This window comes from Aythya ferina (assembly GCF_964211825.1).
Source record: "Aythya ferina genome assembly, chromosome: 7".
NCBI classification, from domain to species: Eukaryota; Metazoa; Chordata; class Aves; order Anseriformes; family Anatidae; genus Aythya; species Aythya ferina.
Window position 1 is genome coordinate 36,334,937 of NC_140302.1, and position 22,371 is coordinate 36,357,307.

General features: G+C 38.7%; 1 protein-coding gene across 8 annotated transcripts in view; it reads right to left on the reverse strand.

Moving 5' to 3' along the window:
* Positions 1 to 11,017: 11,017 nt before the first annotated feature.
* The window catches only part of EBF3 (EBF transcription factor 3), a 116,660-nt gene continuing 105,306 nt past the window's right edge, over positions 11,018 to 22,371 (reverse strand). For 4 of the 8 annotated variants that reach the window (XM_084524943.1, XM_084524939.1, XM_084524938.1 and 1 more), the window contains 5 exons: positions 21,222 to 21,287; positions 20,369 to 20,546; positions 18,977 to 19,165; positions 18,344 to 18,541; positions 11,018 to 11,415 (listed from right to left, as the gene is read on the reverse strand). In XM_084524943.1, coding sequence (XP_084381069.1) covers positions 11,384 to 11,415; positions 18,344 to 18,541; positions 18,977 to 19,165; positions 20,369 to 20,546; positions 21,222 to 21,287 — 663 coding nt within the window. In that variant the 3' untranslated portion in view covers positions 11,018 to 11,383. The remainder of the gene's footprint in view (positions 11,416 to 18,343; positions 18,542 to 18,976; positions 19,166 to 20,368; positions 20,547 to 21,221; positions 21,288 to 22,371) is intronic. The other 4 variants (XM_084524941.1, XM_084524940.1, XM_084524944.1 and 1 more) reach the window with 2 other exon arrangements.

Here is a 22,371-nt window from a genome sequence, read left to right on the forward strand (position 1 = left end):
ATTTACACACCATAGGAGTCAGTAGGTCCAAAACGGAGTGGAAAAAGGCAGCTTTGCTCCAAGTATCACGTACAAACTCCTTGTCTAAGTAGCTGCGGCGATATCAGAGCTGTAACTTAATGCACGGCAAACTTGCCGTGGGATCATGCTCTGATTTACTTGGCAATGCTATTTGGGGGGAAGTAGAAAAAAGTCAAATCAAATCTGTGTGGTTATACAGTGCCTAGGGGCCCGAGCACCGCGCTGCCCGCCTTGGGCAGGACTCAGAAAGTGGTGCCAGGCACGAGGAGAGAGGACGGGCTCCTGGCTGCTGGTGATGATTTTGTAACTTCTTCCCGTCCTGACTTTGGCAGTTTGTTTCTCATTTCAAATACCCTTTGTAATCTATCAGGATATATAGGCCAGTCTTATTCCCCCCACCCCCCCCCCCTCGCTCCAGCCTATGTCCTCTTTCTATTTAGGAATTAATTATGATGCTATCTCGTATAACTCATTAGTATCAATTAATTCTTTCCCTTTCATGATTTTATATAGCTAAATTAGATTGCCACTTAGGAACCTGATAATCAGTATTGGGCTCATTTAGACATTTCTTTTCTCCCTTCTCCACCCAATTTCTTTGGGGGCTGTGGGGGGGCACCCCTGACACCAGCTCTGCTCCAGGCTCTGGCCACTCGTTAACGCGTCTGTCTGAATTTTCAGTTTTTCACTTTTTATTTTGGGGCCATGTAAGACATTGTTCTTGGCTATCAGAATGAATAGGAAATACCCTACTTCCAGCAGTTGGCCAAGCCACTGTGAATTATCTTCCCCTTAAACTCCCCGTGGGGACAGGCAGGAGCTCCAAGGGAGATGTGTGTTTTCCTCGTTCGTCTTGGTAGGGTGTTCGCTCTGAAATCACAGCATTCCTGGCATCCATGCATCCGTATTTAACTGCTTCACTGCTTACTGGCACACCACTTCCATTCAGGGGAAAAAAAAAAAAAAAAAAACAGTAATATGATTGAATATATCTGGCAGGACCTGATATTCCCACTCATTTTGACTCGGATCCAGCAGCAGCAAAGGCAATTAAATAACAAGTTTTCTCTGGCAAAACGAGTTACAAAATGCCCCCAGCTGCATGATGTAGGAAATACACCTTGACTTTGCTAATTGCTGGCACGCCTGTACCTGGCTGCAGCGCTGCCCAAGGAAGCTCACACGCCTAGGATGCCTGCACATGTTGCAAGCCACCAAAGTGCGCTGCACAGCTCCGGTTGGGGTGGTTTGTGCTGCAAGGCAGAGCCTCAGCCCCTGAGCTGCGTGCTGCCACGGTGCTTGGCTCGCGTGGCTGAGCGAGGTGGCAAAAACGAGTGGATTTGCCTTGTTGGAAGCATGCAGATGTCATCTGCCTCCCTGCAGCAAAACGATGCTCCAAACACTTCTGTAGTCAGCCACAAGCAGTGCTCGGGCTCAGCTTTTGTTGTAAATACAGACCAGGTTGTTGTAAGAGCACGTTAGTTTAAGTGAGATAGCCAAATGTAGCTTACAAACAGAATTCCAGGAGATCAGACCATGCTAAAGCGGACTCTAAAGAAGAGCTGCTGCCCCGCTGCCCTGGGCTGACCCCAAAGTGCCACAAGCAGCCGAGCACCAGCAGTGGCGTAGGGCAGCCATCCTGGGGCACCTGCTCCCCAACATCACAGCATGGCCACCAAAGGGGGGTATTTAAAAAAAAAAAAAAGAGCTAAAAACAAAATAAATAAATAAATAAATAAATCAGTTTTAGATAAGTTACTGTAGGCTGCAACACGCACATGCTTGTATATGTAAATACAGTACAGAAAGATGATAACGGGTGTCTTTTCCATTGCCCAGTAATGTAAAAGTATTTCTGACAGAAGTATCCACATTTCAGGAGAAGGTTTTATCTGAAGCCAGTGTCCTGCATTGTTTTTTTCCTACAGCAACTTTGGGAGAGCCCAGGCTGCTCCCCAGGGGCTGCTGTAAGTGACTGCATTGATCCCTTCTTTTATTGTTTCCACATCCACTGACAGATCAAACAACTGGAACGGGGACGGGAGCGGCAGCAGGAGGAGTCTGCTGGGAAAGGCAACTTACGCACATCACTTTTAATAAGTAGCATAAGGAGTGTAATTGCTAAATCTGAATTAAGTGGTATATGGGTCAAGCAAAGAAAGAAGAAGAGTGGATTTCTGTGAAAGGAGAGGGAAAGTCGCAAGACTGAGGGCCACGGGGTAACTGATTCTGCAGGTATTCAGATCTGCAGCCTCCTCCCTCCCCCTGGCCCAAACACCCACTCTGGGAGGAAGCAAGGGAGAAAACAGAAGGCAAAACAGAAAGGGAGAAAAAAGGAAACCAAAACTTTACCAAGAGGAATGCAAAAAGAAAAAAAAAAATGTGGAGAAAGCTACAAGTCAGTTTCCATCAAAATTTAAGGAAAATATTATCCAAAACCTAATCAGAATGGCCTCATATAAATTACTGGTTTCAAATGTGATTTTCACTAAAAATAATGAGAAAATGCTATCCAGTTTAGCAGTCTAGCTTTTCTTTTTTCTTTTTTTTTTTCTTTTTCTTCCCAAAATGGCTATTTGTTGTCATAAGGAGAGATTATTCTCATTATTAACAAATGTTAATTATTATTGTTCATATCAAGGATATTATTTTTTTTTCTGAATATGCATTTCTTTTGGCAGATCATGGTGCTGACCTTCATTAATTTAACTATTTTCATTCATGTATGCCATTATATTTAGTATTCATTTATTTTTCTATGGCTATGAAAATGCTGGATGTTGCATTCCCCTTAGTATTATGAGGTGTCAAGTTCTTTTGGAAGGAAACAGGAGTTCAATAACACTGCGATGAGAATGGCATTAATTTCACTAGCTACACAGCCCCACCTAAAAAGTGCTGGATGCAAAAGTATGCTTCTCTAAACATCTTATGCATTTCAAGTTAATAGATTAAGTTAACAAGTTAATAAAGCAAAGGCGATATTATAATCAACCAATAAAATATTGAATAGATGGTCACCATGTCTTTCAGGATGCTAAAACTAGCAGATCTCATCCTTTCAAATCTATTTTTCATTCACAGACATAGAGAGCAAAACATTTTCTGTTCTTCCAGCTCCCAGTCGGGTTTTCAGTTTTGAGTGAATTAGTCATTGACCCGAACCAGCCAAATCCATTGAAATGAACAAAAAATTCTGTGCCATTGGAGTAATCATTGTCATCAGATTTATCACTATCAGGCAAAAGGGCCAGATCCCAGGTAGGATGGAGAGGGGAGCCTATCCCACCAGCAGCACGGCTTTCCCACTCAGTGGCTATTATTGACCTGCAGTGTATAAATATTTAATCTTCACATTAAAAATATGGGGCAGAATAGCCATTACAGCCTGACAATGAAAAGGCTTTCTCTTTTGATCATGTCAGAAGACTGCAAGACAAGGGTTGTTTTATTAAGGTAAAGAGAAAATTTAAAATGATGAAAGAAAACAATGCAAATTTGACCTTGAGGTGGTCCAGTTGTGATGCTGAAATGTTTATTTTAGCACCCAAACCTGTTGTTCCTGCTTTACTTTGTATTTGAATTTACTATAGGAGCAGTGTGAAGTACAGGCAGCTCACACAAACCAGAATTATTTATGTCAGTTTCCATTAAGAATGGAAAATTTCAGCAGAGAAAAAACAACAACAAACATCTTTACTTTCCTATCCCTGGCTAATATTGTGGCATCCCTATAGTATGAAAGTCCTTGCTTAGCAAGCTCTAGCAAGCTGGCCTGAGAGCACGTACTCTACTCTATTGATTTGTGGGAGATGAAGCTGCTCAAAGACACCTCGCACCCTGTCGCAAGGCTTGGTAGAAAACATTGTCCTTCTGTTACGCTTCTGTTGGTTATTTCCTTCATATTTGGGCCAGCACCTGGAGAGCATGTGTGGATGATTTGCTTCTGCTAACTGCTGGACAGGATTTTAAAAAAAAAAAAAAATGTTTAAAATGATCTATTGCAGATTTTTTGCATTTAATCAGCAACATAAACACTCTGTGTAGCTAATTGCACTAATATGTGTCTACTACTCTTTGAGCTATTCCAGTTTCTTGGTTGTGACATTTCACAGCTAGCAAAAGAGAGCTATCGAGAGCATTTTAGACAACTTTATGTGCAATACCATAAAGATGGTTTGCTAGGACACTGTGTCTCAGAAACACTGCTTGCCGCCTGTGTTTCTTCTGTGCTCAGAGCAGGTCCCTCAGGTCCCTCTCCGGAGCTAAGTGGGGACAGTGGGCAGCCAAGGCTTGGCATAGACCTACCTAAGGCAGCGAGCCTACAACTGCATTTCAGCAGGTCAGTAAATACTGCTTTAGAACTGAAAAATAAAAAGCCTACTAGTACTTTCTCCATGAAAAACAATGTTCATTTTTTTTTATGCTTTGATAAACAACAGGACTTCTGAAAGGTTGCTGCACAGCAGCCTCTTAAGGTTCTCCCATCCATACTGACTACACATGACACCCACAGCAAACCACAGCGTGCGGGCTGGCACAAGCTAATGCAGCCCTGAACGAGGGAGAAGCATTTGTTTTCCAGGCTCCCCTCTGTCCTACCTGGGATTTGGCCCCTTCTTCCTACAGAAGAATAGGATAGCAGTTCTTGCATGCTGTCTAACCTAGAGGTAACTGCTCATTCTGCTGGCCTGCTGCAATGGTCTTGATTTCTCATCCACTGGTAACATAAAGCAAACACAAACCATTCTGCAAAGCAGCATCCAGACAGCACTGCGGCTTTTGGCAGCTCAGGCTGCTTGGGGATGCAATGTGGCAAAAGCACTCACGCAAGTGCCTGCCTGGTCCCCAAGTGATGCAGACATGGCACCACGGACTGAAAATAAAGCAAAAGTGAATGAGAAATGTGGATGCTGAACAGTGGGGAAGCCCTCCGTCCCTTGGCAGTACAGCACATGCAAGAAAACCCCAAAATTATTTTCTTGACACCCTGCTCTAACTGGAGTGTTTTATGGAGATTTTGGTGGTTGATTTAACTTCTACAAAATTCAACAGTAAATTTCTTTTATTTTCCTCCCACCTCCTGCCATAAAAAAAAGATTTATTCCCTCGCTCCCGCAAGCACGTATCAATCACAGCGTATGAGGTGCCTGAGCAGCGATGAGTTACGTTGCAGGGTATGGCTGGACAGGCGGTGATGCTGCGGGAGGACGAGCAGCTCCCCACCATGCTGCCCTTGTCCCCGTCCCTGCTGGCTGCTCATGGTGCTGGCAAACGGGACTGACCATGTTCAGCATCGCCGGCAGGGTCATGTCTGCACAGATTTATGCCAGCAGTGCTTCTTTCTGATTTAGAGCAAACTTTGTGCCTTTACCCTAAAACCAGCATCCCAATAACTGCTTTATCCTATTCTGTGGACTTTTTTCATTTCTCCTTAAAATGGAAAAACAGGAATTCCGTATTTTACAAAATGCACCTTTTTTTTTTTTTTTCACCGTAAAACGGCTACATTTTGGAAACTTTTCTCCCAAATACTTCCCTGTTTTCCCCACTTATGTTCCCCAACCAGTGTGCAGACCTGTGAAGCTGCCTGGCTGTTGTTCTGAGATTTTACACAAAAAGTAATCTATATAATGCTATGATTTTTGCCTGCTTGGAGCAGATTTCACTTGTGCCCTCACCACCCATAATGGGTCTGATCTAGGGTAGTTAATGTCTTATGTTAAAAAGGAGTTTCTCACAAAAATTACCATTTTGTAAGCCATTAACAACACCTTTTTTTTTTTTTTTCCCAAGCTGCCCTTTCAGTTTCCATACAAAGTCAATAAAAAAGAAAACAAAAACATGATAGTACAACTGTTGCTTTATTTGAATGTGCAACAAATCAAAAAATCATGACTATATAGCATATATTGCCAGCATCATATTTCAGCTGGCCAAATTGCACTATCAACGTCACCAACTGAGATGGTGTTCCAGACCAGGAGGTCTCAAATTCCACCATCTGTTACTTTTGACCTGTGCTCTGAGAAATAGTATTTAATTTCTTGTATGTAACAATGAAATGTAGCATTATATATGAGAAAAAACAGAGATAGTTTGGATTTGATCATTTCATGTATGCAATTTATAGTTCTAGTACAGTTCATTTTATTTCAAAAGAGTATCTTATGAATATAAAAGTAATGATCACTTGTTAAATGGTGCACACCAACTTTTTAAAACTTTATATTACTTGTGGTATTTTAGGGCTGTTCCTCCTTCATGTGCTTTTTTAAAGACTGTTTGCATACTCTTCCTGAAGACACAGTGCTTTCTCTTCCTGTTCCTGTAAAACTTATGGCAGTACATTGTATAATGACAAGTGACCAAAAAAATCAATTTGTAATCTGATTTGAGGGTTTTGATTTCCTCTGATGAGTTTAAATTTCATTAAAAGCAACCTTATTCGAACATAAAAGAAATCCTTGAAGGGTAAAACAGGGAATTGTCTCAAAGAGTATAAAGAATCTAAACTCTTTTGTGCTATTTATTCATGGCATTAATTGTGCGGTCCAGCATGCGGTGTCGGTTGGCAGATGCTTGGTTATCAGGCCCTGCGATCTGCACGAGGAGGGGAAAAAAAGCACAAGGGCTCACATTCAAAAATCGTTCTTTGGCATATTGACACTTTAGTTATCAACAGCCCTTATTATCTGCTTAGTGGTAGATCGCAGCTTGCTGGTGACATAATAAGCTACAAATCACTGATGGGGCCTTTCTGCATTCTCCTAATTGTATGTATTCTCTAGAAAAAAAATTATCATTGGTCCTCTTGTCTTGATGAGAAATTGACATTTTCTGGCTGATTCTGCGCAAGCACTATGCGGGGGAGATAAGACTTATAGTTGTTTTAAAGGAGTGCAGCCATTCTTTCAGGGGCCTCTTTATTGCTCTAGTTGACCCACTTGATGAGTATGGATTTCATGAGGTCTTTTTCAGCATTTGAACTATAAAAGGTTCAGAATGACACCACCCCTTATAGACAAAAGATAACCTTGCCCTTTGAATATATTGATTCTTTATTAACTAGGCTGTTTAATGCAATGAAATGAGGCATTAGATTGAAGCCTATTTCAAGTGCTTTGAATAATCTTTAAAAGCTTGAAAGACTTTAAAAAGCTGCTCTGCAATAATTGGCATATACTTTTAGACACTCTATTCCTTCATTTTGATTAAGGAAATTTTATCATCTTCATCTTTGCATTTCTAAACTTGGTACAGGCTGACACAACATATTTTTATGCCAGGGCTATTACCAAGTTATGGATACAGATGCGTCATAGGTGCTAGATTGCTCTAGGACTGTAATTCTTAGCACAAAATGTATTTTTTTCTTTTGTATTTTCTTTTTTTTTTTTTTTTTTGCATTGAGTGTTAGACCAACCATTTAGAAACTCATTATTCAAACCTTTGAAATAAACCTAAAAGGAACAGTGCCAGTAGGCATCATAGAGACTTTCATCCCCATAAACCATCTTATTTTTAGTGGAGTGCATCTGATTATGCCACTGGTTAAACATGATACACAGATACATATGCAAAGTGAAATGACTATCAATGCAAAATAATAATAATAAAAAGTGCTCTATATTTTTAGCATCTATTTTCATCAAACATAAAAACTATGTAAGTATTGCAAGAAATATAGTTAAATATCCTGGTTCTGCTTCCTCGTAAATATAACTGCAGTAAGTTTCAGCTTCTCATCACACTCCGTCATTTAACTACAGAAGCATGGGGCACCTACAGCATGCTACATATCATTTGGCAATATATACACATGCATGTACATGTATTTACTTCCGAACTCGGAGTTTTTCAGTGCCTTCTTGAAGTTTCCAGCAGCCCTTGGTAGCGATGGAACAAAACTCACGTAATGAACTTCCTTCCTTTACCAGGACATGCACTTGCCTTGGTGTGCCTCAACTTCTGGTTTAGAGCTGGAACTGTCTCCCGTGCAAACACCCTCTGAGCAGGAGGCTCTGAGTCATGCCCACCTCAGCATATTCACAGTTCAGGTACATAATATGTGCATTGCATGTGCTATAGTCCAAGGGACAAAATATTTGTGTTCAGTATTATAATTAGCAAAAGCATTTGCTTTCTTATCAGCATTTACAAGACAAGCAGATTGACCTTCATTGTCAAACCACTGCATGGAAAATTTGGGCTGTGCTATGTTTAAAAGAACTTTTCCTGTTTACAGAACTTTACCATGCCATAATAAAATGGAGGAAAAATAAAAATGCTCTACTGGTACCTTTGCAAGAAGGGTCTCTGGGACACAATTTTCGTTACATACTTTACCAAGGCTGAGCACCAAGTCACCACCGGCCTGCAGAAGGTTGCTTTCTTCTCAGTCTTCTCATGGGCTGCCTGGGCTATCCTGGCTTTTCTCATGGAAAACCCACTTCACAGTTTATACTTTTTCTTAATCAAGACATAACTACAAATGCTGACAGTTAGAAATGAAACCCCCAGTGTTGCATTTTTTCGTTTTGTCTTTAGTCAGTTTTTTAATAATCAAACCAGATAAAATTACTAAAAATGAAATTCACAGACAAGAAATACTTTAATTAAATATTGTGTAAAATGAACATTTTTTTATACAGTTAAATATATGAAAAAATGTACAGATAAAACAATCTTATTGTAGGGTCTTTAACAGTAAAATCTACCATTTAGTGAAGCTTTCAATTTGGAGACAATGAAGCAATGAGTGCATTGACTAAGTAATCTAAAACACAAACAGGTTGCATTTATGAAGAAACTTGCAAACTTTCTTAACATGTACACGTGACCTCTTCGTTAGATCAAAACCTTACTTAGACAAAATATAACTGAGGCAATTCAGTTCCAAAGTGACTTCTCAGGCTTTTCCACTTAGCTAAGCCTTATTAGTTATCACAAAATAAATGCACAAGGCATTTATCAGCTGTGATACACTGTATCATTCTTTTAAACCCTTTAATAAACACTTTACTAAAATGTGCATTTTTGCCCAGAAAGAAAAAGAAAAAAGAAAAAGAAGAAGAAAAAAAAAAAAGATCCCTCCTTTTTGGTTAAAACTTTAATTCTGCTGCAGTTTGCAAAATGTTTTGCAGTGCTGCATTTGCAAACTATTTAGTGCAAAGTAAAAAAAAAAACTCGACATTTCTCACTATGGATTTGGCACTAACAGCCACAATACACTACGGAGGTCATTCCAGTTTAAAAAGTACAGTCATCTATGGGTCTATTACAAAAAGTCCCATAAAAAAACTGATATAACTAAATAAACAAACCCCAAACATTTAAAAATTATGTACGATCCTGATTTCATGTGAAACTTTTATCTTTTTTTAAACAGTGCAGGGTTGAGGAGTATGCAGAGTGCAGCAGAAAATAGACACATAAAGGAGTGATATAATTGTACACCAGTTTTGTGCTTTTTTTTTTTTACACCAGAAATCATCCAAATGAAGTAGTGATTAACAATTGTGGTGTAAGCCTGTGATAAAACAGCACAAAAGTTCTTCAAAGAAGTTCACTTTTAAGGCATCAGAGAAGTTAATGTGGCAAACATTTTAATTAAAACATCAGAAGTGAATTTATTTTAAACTTTAGGCCTCTGAATTTTTCCAGTAAACACAGTTCAGCTATGTGGCAAAGTCATGGGTGGCAGCTAAAAATGACTTTTTACAATCTTTAAAAATAAAAATAAAATAAAAAAAGCAAACAAACAAACAAACAAAAGGAAATAAAGAAGAAGAAAAAAAAAAAAAAAAAAAAAAAAAGAAAGAAAGAAATAAAGAAATGCAACCACAAAATAGATTCCTCTTTTTTTGTGGCTGTATCACATGCACATATTTCTACTAGTATTCATTACAGCCATGTGGCACAATTTTGATTTGACTATACAACAAACAACTTTTTTTTCAAAATTATTTGTTCTGATAACTTAAAAATAATATAAAAATAAACAATGAATTTGACTTTTCCTCAAAAATAATAAAAAAAAAAGGATGGAAAGTCTAAATAATAGCAACTTTATGAAGTACAAATGAAATGTACGGACACTAATTTATTTAAAAGAAAAACATGAAGGCAACTGTTCTTGGCTTAATGCTATTCTCAGCATCACAATACCAGGCCATGACAAAAACCAATACATACAAGAAAAAAAATGATGAAAAGCAATATACAAAATTTCAAAGATAAATACAATATTTATAGTTGATATGTTACAAAATAAATTCCCTTAGTGACTGCAAGTGTTTATGTGAAAGAAAGTGTTGCAATGGGTAAGACTATTTTATTCCTTATAAGCTTCATAAGGAATAAAATTTGCTTTTCTAAATATTTAAGTGGATCTGAAAAAAATTCAAGACAAGTGTATAAATATTTAGCTACAACTTTGGCAAAATCACAAAAGTCTACAATTTTATAACCACATACAAAACACATTAGGGAAGAAGGATCTAGAAGTCAAAAGGACAATTTTCTGGTACAAGAAACATAGACTTCACAGTAGCCTAAGAATGCAATAGTATACAGTGCTAGCAAAAGTTGAAAAAATGTTGCAGATCACACTTGCTTAACAGGAAGCTCTAGCAGTGGAAGTATAGGTTTTTACCAACAGACAGTAGCAATTTTTTCTCTGTCAGTGTGCTTGTTGAAGGCAAGAGAATTCAATATCAAAGGTACAATTTCTAACTACAATAAGTTACAAAGTTCCATTTCATTAAGATGAAGTTAAGCAATGATAAACCCTCCCGCGCCCTCCCCCGCACCCCGTTTTTTTGTTCTAATCATATATTCATCCTTTTTCCAGTTTGATGGCTCATAACCTCCTTGGCCCCCTTTTTTCCACCACAAAAAAATATTTCACATTATAGAGATACACAACCATTGTGAATCTAGTTATGAGTACAGAAAAATGTTCGGAGGCATTTTTCATCAGTGTTTCATGATAATCAAAATGGTGCATCCACAAAGTTTCTCCCAACACATAGCAAGTACTAGACATAGCCAAGACGTAATCAGAAACTTTATACAAAATAGGCGTCGCTTTTTCCTTATTCTCCAGGACTGAGAAATGTGAAAATATGAGAAAAATTCAGTCAATAAAATGGAATTGTTCATGAAGAAGTAGGTTGTTTGCATGTAGATTCTTAATAGTTTAAATAAAATCTTTAAACAAAGTCTTTTTTGTAGCATTTCGATTTGTTGCTGATTCTGTTTGAAGACACTGTTTCCATCAGCATGTCTTAATATACTAAACTTGTCCCCTAAGCCCATCCTCTGAAGCTTGGTGCTACGGTAGGTAAACAAAATGACTTTACATTGGCGGGACTACAAGCCCAGACATAGCTAAAAGAAAAAGAGAGAAACCAGCTGTTATTGTCATGTTTGCAGAATAAGGCACATCTGGTTCAAAGCGAAAGCAACGCTCAGCACAATGCGGGAGCAAACACGGCCCCACACAGGGGGTCAGACCGGGAGGTTTTGAACAAGGCTTTGTGCGTCCTGGCACGGCTGCACATGACAGCCCACAATGCCATCGTTCAGCATCCAGCATCACACAGTGGAGAGAAACACCACAAAAGTGCTTTCCCGGTGACATGCTCCTTTACTTTTCCAATGATCCTTACACCTTTTTGTGGGAAGCATCCCTGCTCCCGCGCATGTGCCGTTCCTCGGAGCGGTTTGTTAATAGCAAACCGCAGGCCAGACTCCCTGGGGACGGGCGATGCTGACAGCCGAGGAACAGCGTGGTCACTTCTGGTAATGTCAGGCAAGGCCAGCTCACCCGCCAGGCAAGGACCCAGCGCTGCTCCAGCTCTGGCAGTGGAAATCTCACTAACCTCAGTTTCCTTCCCCAGAGCTGGCGCCTAAACACAAAACCTCCATTTTGACATTCTCCTAATTGTGCTTTATCATAATAGCAGGGCCGAGTGAGTCAAGGACTCTCTAAGATCAAAGCCAAGTAATGTACACCTGCTCTCAAATCTGTACACCAAGTGCTATAAAAAGGCAGGAGATTAATATCCCTGGACAGTCGTCTCATTTTTTTTTTTAACAGTTAAACACTGAGAGGCCAAAACCTCCTGCTTTTTTTCTAGTTAACTCCTTGGTAGAAACATAATTTAGACCATCTTTAATGTTAGTGTTGTTTAATTTTTGTCATAATGACATTTCTCATTAATTTATGTACAACAAATATTAATAAATTTGTTCATGTAGTAATGTGAACTTCAATTTCTCAGTTCATTAATTTCAACAATATTAATTTATTTCAGATTCTCTGTTACAACTTTATGGTTTGGAAGACTTGTGTACATACACATTCCCTACATAGCAGAATCCCCTATAGCAGCCAGTTGTAGTTTTGCTGCATGCTTTAACCTAAACAGCGACAGAAGTCACAAAACTGGAAAAAAGGAGTGAGTAGTGCACCTATCGACAGACTCTTTCTACCAAAAGCCCTCGGTCTCCATGTGACATTTCTGTTGAGCCTCCTGTCCACCATGTTACATCAGCCCAGGCCAAAGGACCATCGAGCTCCGAGCACTCCCCTGCTTAGCCACCTACTCACAGGCTGAATTCTCCTTCCCCCTCTGGCTTTTCTATGCCATAGTCCTGATAAAAAGCTCCTGGGCAAACACCAGGCCCTGAGAATTGCAAGTGCTCCTGCTCTGGCTGTGTTTTCAGTCAGTGTGAAACTGGGCCCCAGGGCGGGCAGGAATGAGAGATTTGGTCATACAGAGTATGTCTGAAGCAGGGGACAAGGCTGCAATCTGCAGATCCTGATGGTGGGAAGGTCACCATCTGAGACCTGCCTGCCCAGGGATGACATGCACATGGACCCTAGCCTGGAGGGACCTGCCCAGGGTTGGGGAGGAGGCCATGGTGTTCACCAGAAGGGCTCCTGGCCTGGAGGATGGGAAGGGTGCTCAGCCTGGGTGCTCATGACCAAAAGCACACATCCAAAGCTTACTTTGAGGTGCTGCTTTATTACAATACAACAACCAGCCACCCCAGGGATCAGGATCAGTGCAGGACAACCCAAAATATGCTGTCATCCTATCTTCTGAGTTCAGGCTCAGCAAGGATCTGTCATCTCGTTTGCATTGAGGTGACGGTGGGACACATACAGATTGTGTCTCAGAGGCCGCCTCTGCCTGCATGCTGTGCCAGCACACTAAGCAAAATGCAAAAGAGCAGCACTGATCCAGCTATTTCTTCCTTCAAAGAATAACTTAGCAGAAAACAAAATCCAGATTTTTCCTACAGATGTTGTGTGGAGAAATATGTTAATTAATAGCATGTAACTATCTGGTAAAAATACCCCATACATTTTAATCAGATGGTTTTTGTAAATCTCATGATTGGCTTCTGGTGTGTGAAAACATAGGTTGCCTGCTGCATACTTTTCTGGAAAACAAAGTCTGAAATCTTTAATTCAAGCCATTCAGCTATAGTTGTCAAATTCCATCTGTTGCACAATAGGGAGGAGGTGCAAAATTGGTGCCCTAGACATTTATTTCACTATTTATTTTGGTTGTGACATTTCACAGTTGTGAATTTCTGCACTGTGTTTCTTGCTGTGCAAATTGATACCAAATGCATTCCTAAAGAAAAATGGGGTGGCTAGATTTTTAATAATACTTTTAATAGTTTCATCCGGGGGAAGACCAGAAAATTAAGCAGGATGGAATTTTAAAGGAATATAAAGAACCTTTAGCTCTGCATTACAATCATAAAGCTTAACCAGAGTGCAATATCTTTCACAATCTATAAAAAGTAAATTACAATTGAAAACCGAATTCTGAACACATATTGTACTTCCAACTTTACTGCAAGCCAGTACTCTCTTGCTAAAAATTTTATTTTATGTCTTATATGTCCATTGTTTTAAACAGGAAAAAGCTCTCTGCCCTAAAGAACCCATAGCATAGCATCCTGCTCTTAAAAAATGTGCAAGTACTTAACTTTCTGATCATAGGCTATCTAATGGAAGTCATACAAAGTTAACAAGATTGTAGTTTTTTGGATAAGGCCCAAAGGCTCTATGCTGCAGACTTACAGGAGTGAGTCATACTTGCATGCAGCGGAGAGAGGGACATCTCACTCTGCAGGCTGCAGTTTCCAAGTTTTGACCCTAATTACAGGATCAGTGGGCAGAGGATGCATGTTTGCACAGCCAAAGCAGGAACAGATCATGAGTGAAGCAAAGGAGACTACACATTAGCACTGGCTAGCACTGCCTACATGATGGGTTCTCTTAGATTTCATCAGTTTGTCTTCTTTTTTATTCGTTTTCTTTTTTTCTTAGCCTCTGTCTTGGATGTCTTTAGAAAAAATAAAATAAATAACACATAAAAATAAAAAATGAGTCCCCTTGACAGTTACAGACCTCTCTTTATTCACTCCTTGGCAGTGAGTCCTACAATGCACCCTGGCTGTTTTGGGGAATGCTGGTTGGTAGCAAGAATCTTGCTCCTGGTGTGCTGGGTTCAAGAGGCAGGGAGAAGGGAAAAGTTTCCTAGTTCTGCTCCTGCTTCTTCACCATCTTGGGTGTAGCAAGAACAGCATTATTTTCACACACAGACAAATCCCAAAGGGGTTTACTTAGCAAGAACTGCTGCAACAAACCTCCAAGTCCCCTTTGAAAGCACTACCCCTGTCTGAAGGGCCACTGCATGTAGGGTTTTGCCATATTCTCATTTGACTCTGCCTGTTCACAGTGCTTACAAAGTTTCATATGAATAATAGGAGGCTGTATGGCCCAATTGTGTTCGCATGCTGCTGTCTTGCTATAGCGTGGCTTCCCTAAAAAATCACCTAGGCAAAAAATGGGCAATTGTTTCAGAACAGAGCCTATGTGGGGAGAAAGTAACGAGCAATGACAGAGAGGATATCCTGCCCTAGGTTAAAAGAGCATGTCATCCTTTGCTAGTCAGATCCATCAGCTACAGGATTTACCTTAGAAGCAAATACTAGTGACCATGAGCTCTTGCTTCTGTCTTGGCTTGACCAAACAGACATGGTGCAGGCTTCCCAGCTGCTGCTCAGCTCTTTCCCATCCAGCTGTACAGTGAGGCTCGGTGCTTGAGGACCACTGCAGCTCTTGAATTCCATGTTTTATTTTAACACAGAAAATGTAGCATGATGTGATGATCAGAAAACTCTCAAGCCTCTTGTATAGTGATCAGAGAGAAAGTAATTAAACTTTACAGAGGGCTCAGTGTCAAAAAAATGGCTAAGAAAATAGGAAGAAGGAAGCAGAACCCCCCTAAATAGCCATACAGGTAAATTGCAGTGCAAATAAATGTCCCTCGTATGGCTGGCATTTCCTTAGGAGGCCTCATGAAGGAAGCATGAGACCAGTCCACCCCAGGACATGCCTGTCTGGCTACTGGGCTCTGGCTGCCTCGGGTGGAGGCACTGGCTCAGTTTGTAGGACAGCTGGGGCAAGTGTTGACATCCTGAAACCTCCCATCAGCTCAGATTGAATTAACTGGAAAAATGATGGTGATGAAGGAACTCCCCAAGCATGTGTCAGATAGGATTTGATTTTCTCCTCAGCCCACAGGACTTGAATCCATGGATTAGAGTACCCTAACTATCACAATGTTTAGTACCATAGAGTGAGGAGAGGTATAGTTTCCCCTGCTGGAGCAGTGCTACTTTGCATAAATAATTCAAGTTTTTGCCACAACCTGGAAGTCAGTGCTGTAATCACCAGACCAGAAAGACATTCTTGTTATCTCTCAGTGTCATTTTGTTCAATACAAAAAGATTTGGTTTAACTGTCTCAGCTAGGTAAGGAAAACGTGACTGTTTTATTTTTCTTCCTCAAATCAACATTTCTATCCATTCTCAGTTTGGCTGTTGAACTAAAAAAATGAAGTTTCTGCACAGCCCTAAGTCTAAGTACCCTCATGTTTTAGAAGCTCTGAATGCTCACTGTTGCAGGGACAGCTCCATAATGCAACAGTTTAGGTCTCTGGGGCATGTAACAGAAATCCTTAGAGTTTTAGCAACACCTGCAGGAGGGAGTTCTCCGTGGATGGTGCCAGGTCTGCTGCTTGGGTTGCAGCATCCCAAGCACAGGGAGCAGCTGCGCCTTGGGTCTCAGAGTTAGAGCTGAATTCCTGACCTGCTTAACAAAATCAGCATTGGCGGATTCAAAGTGGTCTACCAGGATTTTACACAAAGAGCATTTTGCACCTGAGGATGAAGATGGATGATTACTGGGGTGGTTTGGAGGTGCCAAAACAGATTAGGTGCTCGATATCTGCTGGGAACTGGGCATTTAGCCTGCTCGGGCTCTTCTGACAATACCACTTTGCAATCATCGAGATTGTATATGCACCTGAAACCTTGAATAACTAATGGAAAAACCTCTATTTACGCACTGAAATTATGGAAATTTATATAATTTTAATTTAGGTCTTTTCAGAGTAAAGCTATATCAACTAGTTAATGGGAGTATACATGTAAATAACTACTATAGAATGTACAAAATAGCTGACTCAAATCTAAGCCATGTGTTAGCACATTTTATTTTATTTTATTTTATTTTATTTTATTTTATTTTATTTTATTTATTTTATTTTATTTTATTTTATTTTATTTTATTTTATTTATTTTATTTTATTTTATTTTATTTTATTTTATTATTTATTTCAGTTTTTAATTTTTATACTAGTGTGGTTTTTAGTTTGTTTTGCTTCATTGGTTGGTTTTACATAAAGAAGAGAGTAGGTAACTGGATTATTTTATGAATGGATAATCTTCTCTAAGAGTATTGCTTGTACCTGGTATAGTTTTCTACTTATTGCAGCATAGTAAAGCTTCAACAAAAAAGACTTATGCAATGACATAAATTGTTAATCTAATTATCCTTTTCCTTAACATCTACCCTACAATAAGATTTGTAGCTGGATCCTCAGCCCTTCATTGACCTGAGTGCTTAATAAGCTCTCAGATGTTGTCTTCTCTGGACCAAGAAGTTAATAACAAACTACAGGGACATCCGTTTTGAGATACTGGTCTGGCATGGCCCGGGTTTTTCATGGGTGGGCAGTTCTGTGGGATTATGTCTCTCTGAAGTGCCCTAAACTAGACACCACAAAATACAGGTATCCAGAATTAGCAAGCAGTTTGACAAATCAAAATATATGTCTCCATCTCTTTTTCTGTGAGTGGTCATTAGATTATGGATATCATGATGGCAATTCTAAGAATAAATAAAATTGTGTTACCTGTCATAGCTAAGAAAGTCAAGAGGAGTCACGACCCCTAGGATAACTGTGTCTACAGCCCTTTGTGGCTTTCTTTCTGATCTGAAGTGCTGCAATTTACTGCCCTGAAGAACTTGGTTCATTCTTTGCAAAATGCAGGCAAGCAAACCTTTTCAATGATTCTAATAAATGTGACAATACTATCTCCTCAACTTTAAAATATGCCACATAAAGGAAGCTTTATTTGTTCATATTTATATTCCTACACAAAACATACATTGTCTGATAATTCCTCCTGCCCCACTACCAGCAGCTGATCATGTAAGTTCTGCCACTGACCTGTGAATTGTTCGTTATACTACCTGCATGAATTCACATGGATTAAAATATATATGTATTAAAAAAAAAAAAAAAAAAAAAAGATTGCCTCCCTTAATTAAAATATTTGGATATTCACTTATGGGAGTAACTAGCTTAACACTACAATAAGAGAGTGCATTAGGACCACAAGCATGTAAACTCACTGCACTAGTGGCTAGCTAGTGCAAGAGTAGCTCACTGTAAGCAGTAGTTAGCTCACTAAGAACTTGACCTGATTTATACTAATTTGCAGTATTTTACAATAACTATCACATCACATGTACAATGAGGAAATAGCACCACACTATGCTGGAATGTTGATGTTTCCAAACATCCATAAAACTGTATTAAAAAAAAAAAAATGTATAAGGAAACACAGGAAGTAGGCAGAACCCCTAAGAAGCATTCAGGGATACATTCTTAATGTAATATTTAATGCACAAAATCTTAGGGGAAAATGCCAAAACAACTGTTGTTTTCTCTAATGTGAGTATTAAAATTGACCTCAGATTTTTTTTAAGTCTTAGCATATCATTTTGTACTATTCTACTTCTTCTCCTTTCACATCCCTATGAGAGCACCAGAAACTTAAAAATATAGTAAGGTACCTTTCTCTAACATAAATGATCAAGAGTTTAGTGTATGCACCAAAAAGCAATACACAGAAAATTGAGAGAGATCCAGCTCACCTTGAAGTCCATTTCCATTTGCACTGGTGCAAGATGGTGGAGGAGAGGCTTGGGGCCTGACAACAGGAGCAAAGGCGCTCTTTTGTTTCACTGCAGAGATGACATTGGCAGGTGAGAATGAGAAAATGCCGTGTGTACTGCTACAGTTTGAAGGGAGGGTGACCGAAGAGGCTGCCATGGTAGGGCTTGACGGCACTACTGCAATAAAGCAAAAATAATCAGGACTCAGATTGAGGTTTTCACGGCAAACATGGAAAAAGAGAGTGATAGGGCCTTGCCTCTTAAAATATATATATATATATAAATATATATTTTTTAAAAAAGGAAAAAAAAAAAGAAAAAAAAAAAAAAGAAATGAAATGCCTTGGCTTGGCCACTCTCTGGATAACAGGCAAACTCTTTTGTGTTGGACTTTTGTTACAAATTGTGCAGTCCAATTTTTTTTTTCTATCTGAGATTGTATTATGGCACAAACAGATCAATTTATTATATTCATTTTTACGTCCAGCCTCCAGAGTCACCCCTCCTTTTATCCAGTAGCTCACAATATAGAAAATCAAAACAATGCAAGTATTTGATTTTGTAGTAAATATGAATCTATATGATGATGTGTTACCAAAAATAGACACTTACTGCCATAAGGAGAGTTAGCTGAGGAGCCATTAAGAAATCCAGGGGAACCTGGTACACCTAGATTGGGCATGCCGGCATTGCCATATCCATTCATGCTATTGCTGACTGTGTTGTAATTGGACTGCTGAGGAGTACTGCTCGGAACATATCCTCGCGGGGAAACACTGCTTGTGTTGCGACTGTAACCTACTGTGTTAGAAACCCCCCCACCCCAAAAAAATAATGTTATTTTATAATATAAACTTAGGGCTGGGGGGTTTCCTCATGCATCATATATTACACAGTTTTAATTGATTGCACAGCTTTGCTCTAAGTTGTCTGTTACTGCCCTATCAACTCTTGCAGTTTGAGATAACCTTATCACGCCAACCCTACTTAAATCATCTGCGAGCACTCTATGTTGTCTCTCCTCTTAGCATAGACAGCCAACAAAAGCTCTCTTCAATCCAGCTGTGTCAGTTTGCTTCACATTTGTCTTTAGTAGCAATTATCAACAGGCTTGATTCCTGCCTGGTACCAACACACTGAATGAACTTTCAGCCTCTCCAGACCTTCATATGCCATAGCTGGCAAGAAATTTTTTTTGTTGTTGTTGCAGTGATTTACTTTAAAAGGCTGTTTTGGGGTTTTCATTTTATGATTGGTATTTTTATACTAACAATAAGCTGGTACTTTCATAAGGTGTAGTCATCAGTGAAAACTAATTCAAGATCAAGTACAGAATTTTATAAGGCTTATTAGCTTGGAAATGCATTAAAAGACAATCTCTTATAAGAGGAAAGATAGCAGAATCAGGATTTTAAACAACAATTTGTTTCTATCTGAGCAATCAATTTAATAATTATGTTGCAAGCAAAAAAAATATGGTTTTGAACATATCTAATAATCTGGTTTCACTCCTTTCATTAGTATCAAAATTAATTTTAAATGCAATATGCTACATGCATTTTCAATTACAAAATGTAAATTACATCAACTATTTCTTTTATTAGTAACATATATGTCATACATGCTTAAAAACAAAATACTTTAAAATCACAGACATAAAATTAGTTTTATCTGTGTAAATACTCAAAAAAAAACAGGTGGAAATAACTAGACATAATTATTTTATAATAAACAAACACATTGTATATTTACTGTGAATAATAAAGAGCTTTCTACACTTTGCCAATTTCTTTTTCCACCAGAGATGCTTTATAACAGTAAACTAAAGAACAGGAAGAATTAAGTATTATGAGAAAGTTAAAGACAGCATTTCATTACATGATCAGACATATGACTACGGGGAGAAAAAGAGGTAGAACACAGTGGTGACATTAGCTAATATTAATAGGCACTGTCCAAACGTAGCCAACAACAAGAAGGATTAACTCTTGAAAACCCACATACCTTGGTCGTTAGCTTGTGATGTTTCTGAAACATTAACTGCTAGCTGGCTGCTAAATGAGTTCACTCCCATCATGCCAGTATGAGCAGGAGTGTTGGCTAGAGTAGGAATCTGGTTGTGATTGCGTGGCACGCTGTATAACGCTTCAGCAATGTCAGCTGCTCGTTTCAGGATTATTTCCTATAAAGATATAAAATAATTACTAACAACTAGGAAACTTATTTGTGCAAATGTTCAAAGTTCTAATAATGTTAAAATCCATAAAAGAGATTCATGTGAAGTTATAGTAAGCATGTGAATTTTGCTATTTGTTTGTTTGCTATTTGTCAAATGAACTTTGTTTTCCCTCCTCTGGTCTGAAGTGCTATATAATCTCACATCAACACAGTACATATGAAGAGATAAAGAAATGAACATAAAATTGGTTAGGGTAGTAAGCCATGTGAAAATTGTAAACACATATTTGCTTCGTCCAGTGCACTAGATGCATTTCCAGCAGTTTGCAAAATGCAGTATGTTTTGTTCGCTCTGTTTAGCAGATTTATGTAGGACTTCCCATTAGTCACTGTATATTTTGGACTGAGTTCAAGGTTATTCTCTTGCCTTAATGATTGCTTATGCTTTTGGCGCCTTACACTTAATTGTCATTTCTGATAGGCAAACTAGCGGTGAGAAGAGAATGGGAAGATGAAGCATTTCCCTTAGAGCATTGCATCACATCAGACTGCCCTCAAGGTGGCTGGCAAAACCACACAGTGTACAGAAAGAATGTGTTGATGCTTTGCCAGCTTTGCAAATAGCAGGTATTGATTTACATATGTAAGCATGTATACAAGAAGTGCACTTGTAACCCACCTGGTTGTTATGGGGCATCCCATATAGGGCTTCAACAAGGTCTGCTGCCCTCTTAAGTAATACTTCCTAAAGAAAAACAAACAAACTCTGTTATGTTTCACTAAATGAAGCCATTGCTCCAAGGAAGAAAAAAAAAAAGAGAAGTACGATAATGTTAACAATTCACAGTGGCATCTATAATTATGAGGAAGTAATAAAGTGGGGAAAATATATCACACACTATCCTGGTGCTATTGCTATATTTAGAGGATGTATTACAAAGATAGGAAGGTATTTTGTTTTGGAGGAAAACACTGTTTGTGGTTTGAAGTCAAAGTTAGATACCAACCTAAAAATAATATTGCATTTTAAATCCAGCTGTTCAATTATGATTGACTAGAAAAGGTGTTTGCTGCTGTAGTATGTAGCTCTAGTGCTGAATTAGTGAAATCAGTGCTTGAGGTTTAATGATGTAGTCTTATGGGTATTAAACAAACAAACACATGGTAGAGATATGAAAGGCACAGGCATCACATTTGGCTGTTAATTCCTAGCACTTTAGTGGTGAAGAACAATAAGTAATTTTCCATATCTTAATTAAACTGGCAGAGTCCTTAAAGACAACATCTCACCCCTAATTCATGCCCCAAATTTGCAAGTGAGTTCAATGCTTATTCCTCTTTATTTTGAACAATAAAGTGAATTAACTTGGGTTAATCTAGTTCTTTCATAATGACATTAAGAAATTTTTCAATTAACCTCTTTGACTGCATGTTGTAAAGGACTTCATAAATGACTTCACATTCAGAGAGTGTTGAGTACTTGTGCCTGGGGGCATGGATGCACTGAATTTTGTCTTATCCCTGTCTGCATGCCTACTTCCAGTTTTATGATTGTGAGGATTAATCCATAGTTTAGTTAATTTTAAATACAAATGGACTTATTTTTTTTTATTTTTTACCTTCAGCTATAATAAAATTTAGCTGGAGTTTTTAGGAAAAGATCTATCCAGGAAGACTTGAGCTTTCTCAGGTATTAATACAAGATTTCTTTGCAACTTATTTGGCTACTTTGAAAGCAATCATTTCTGTGAATGAACAGAAATCAAACCAGCATACAACTACACCAACAGAAAAAAAGATGAGCAATGCCCTATGAGAAGCAGGTTATT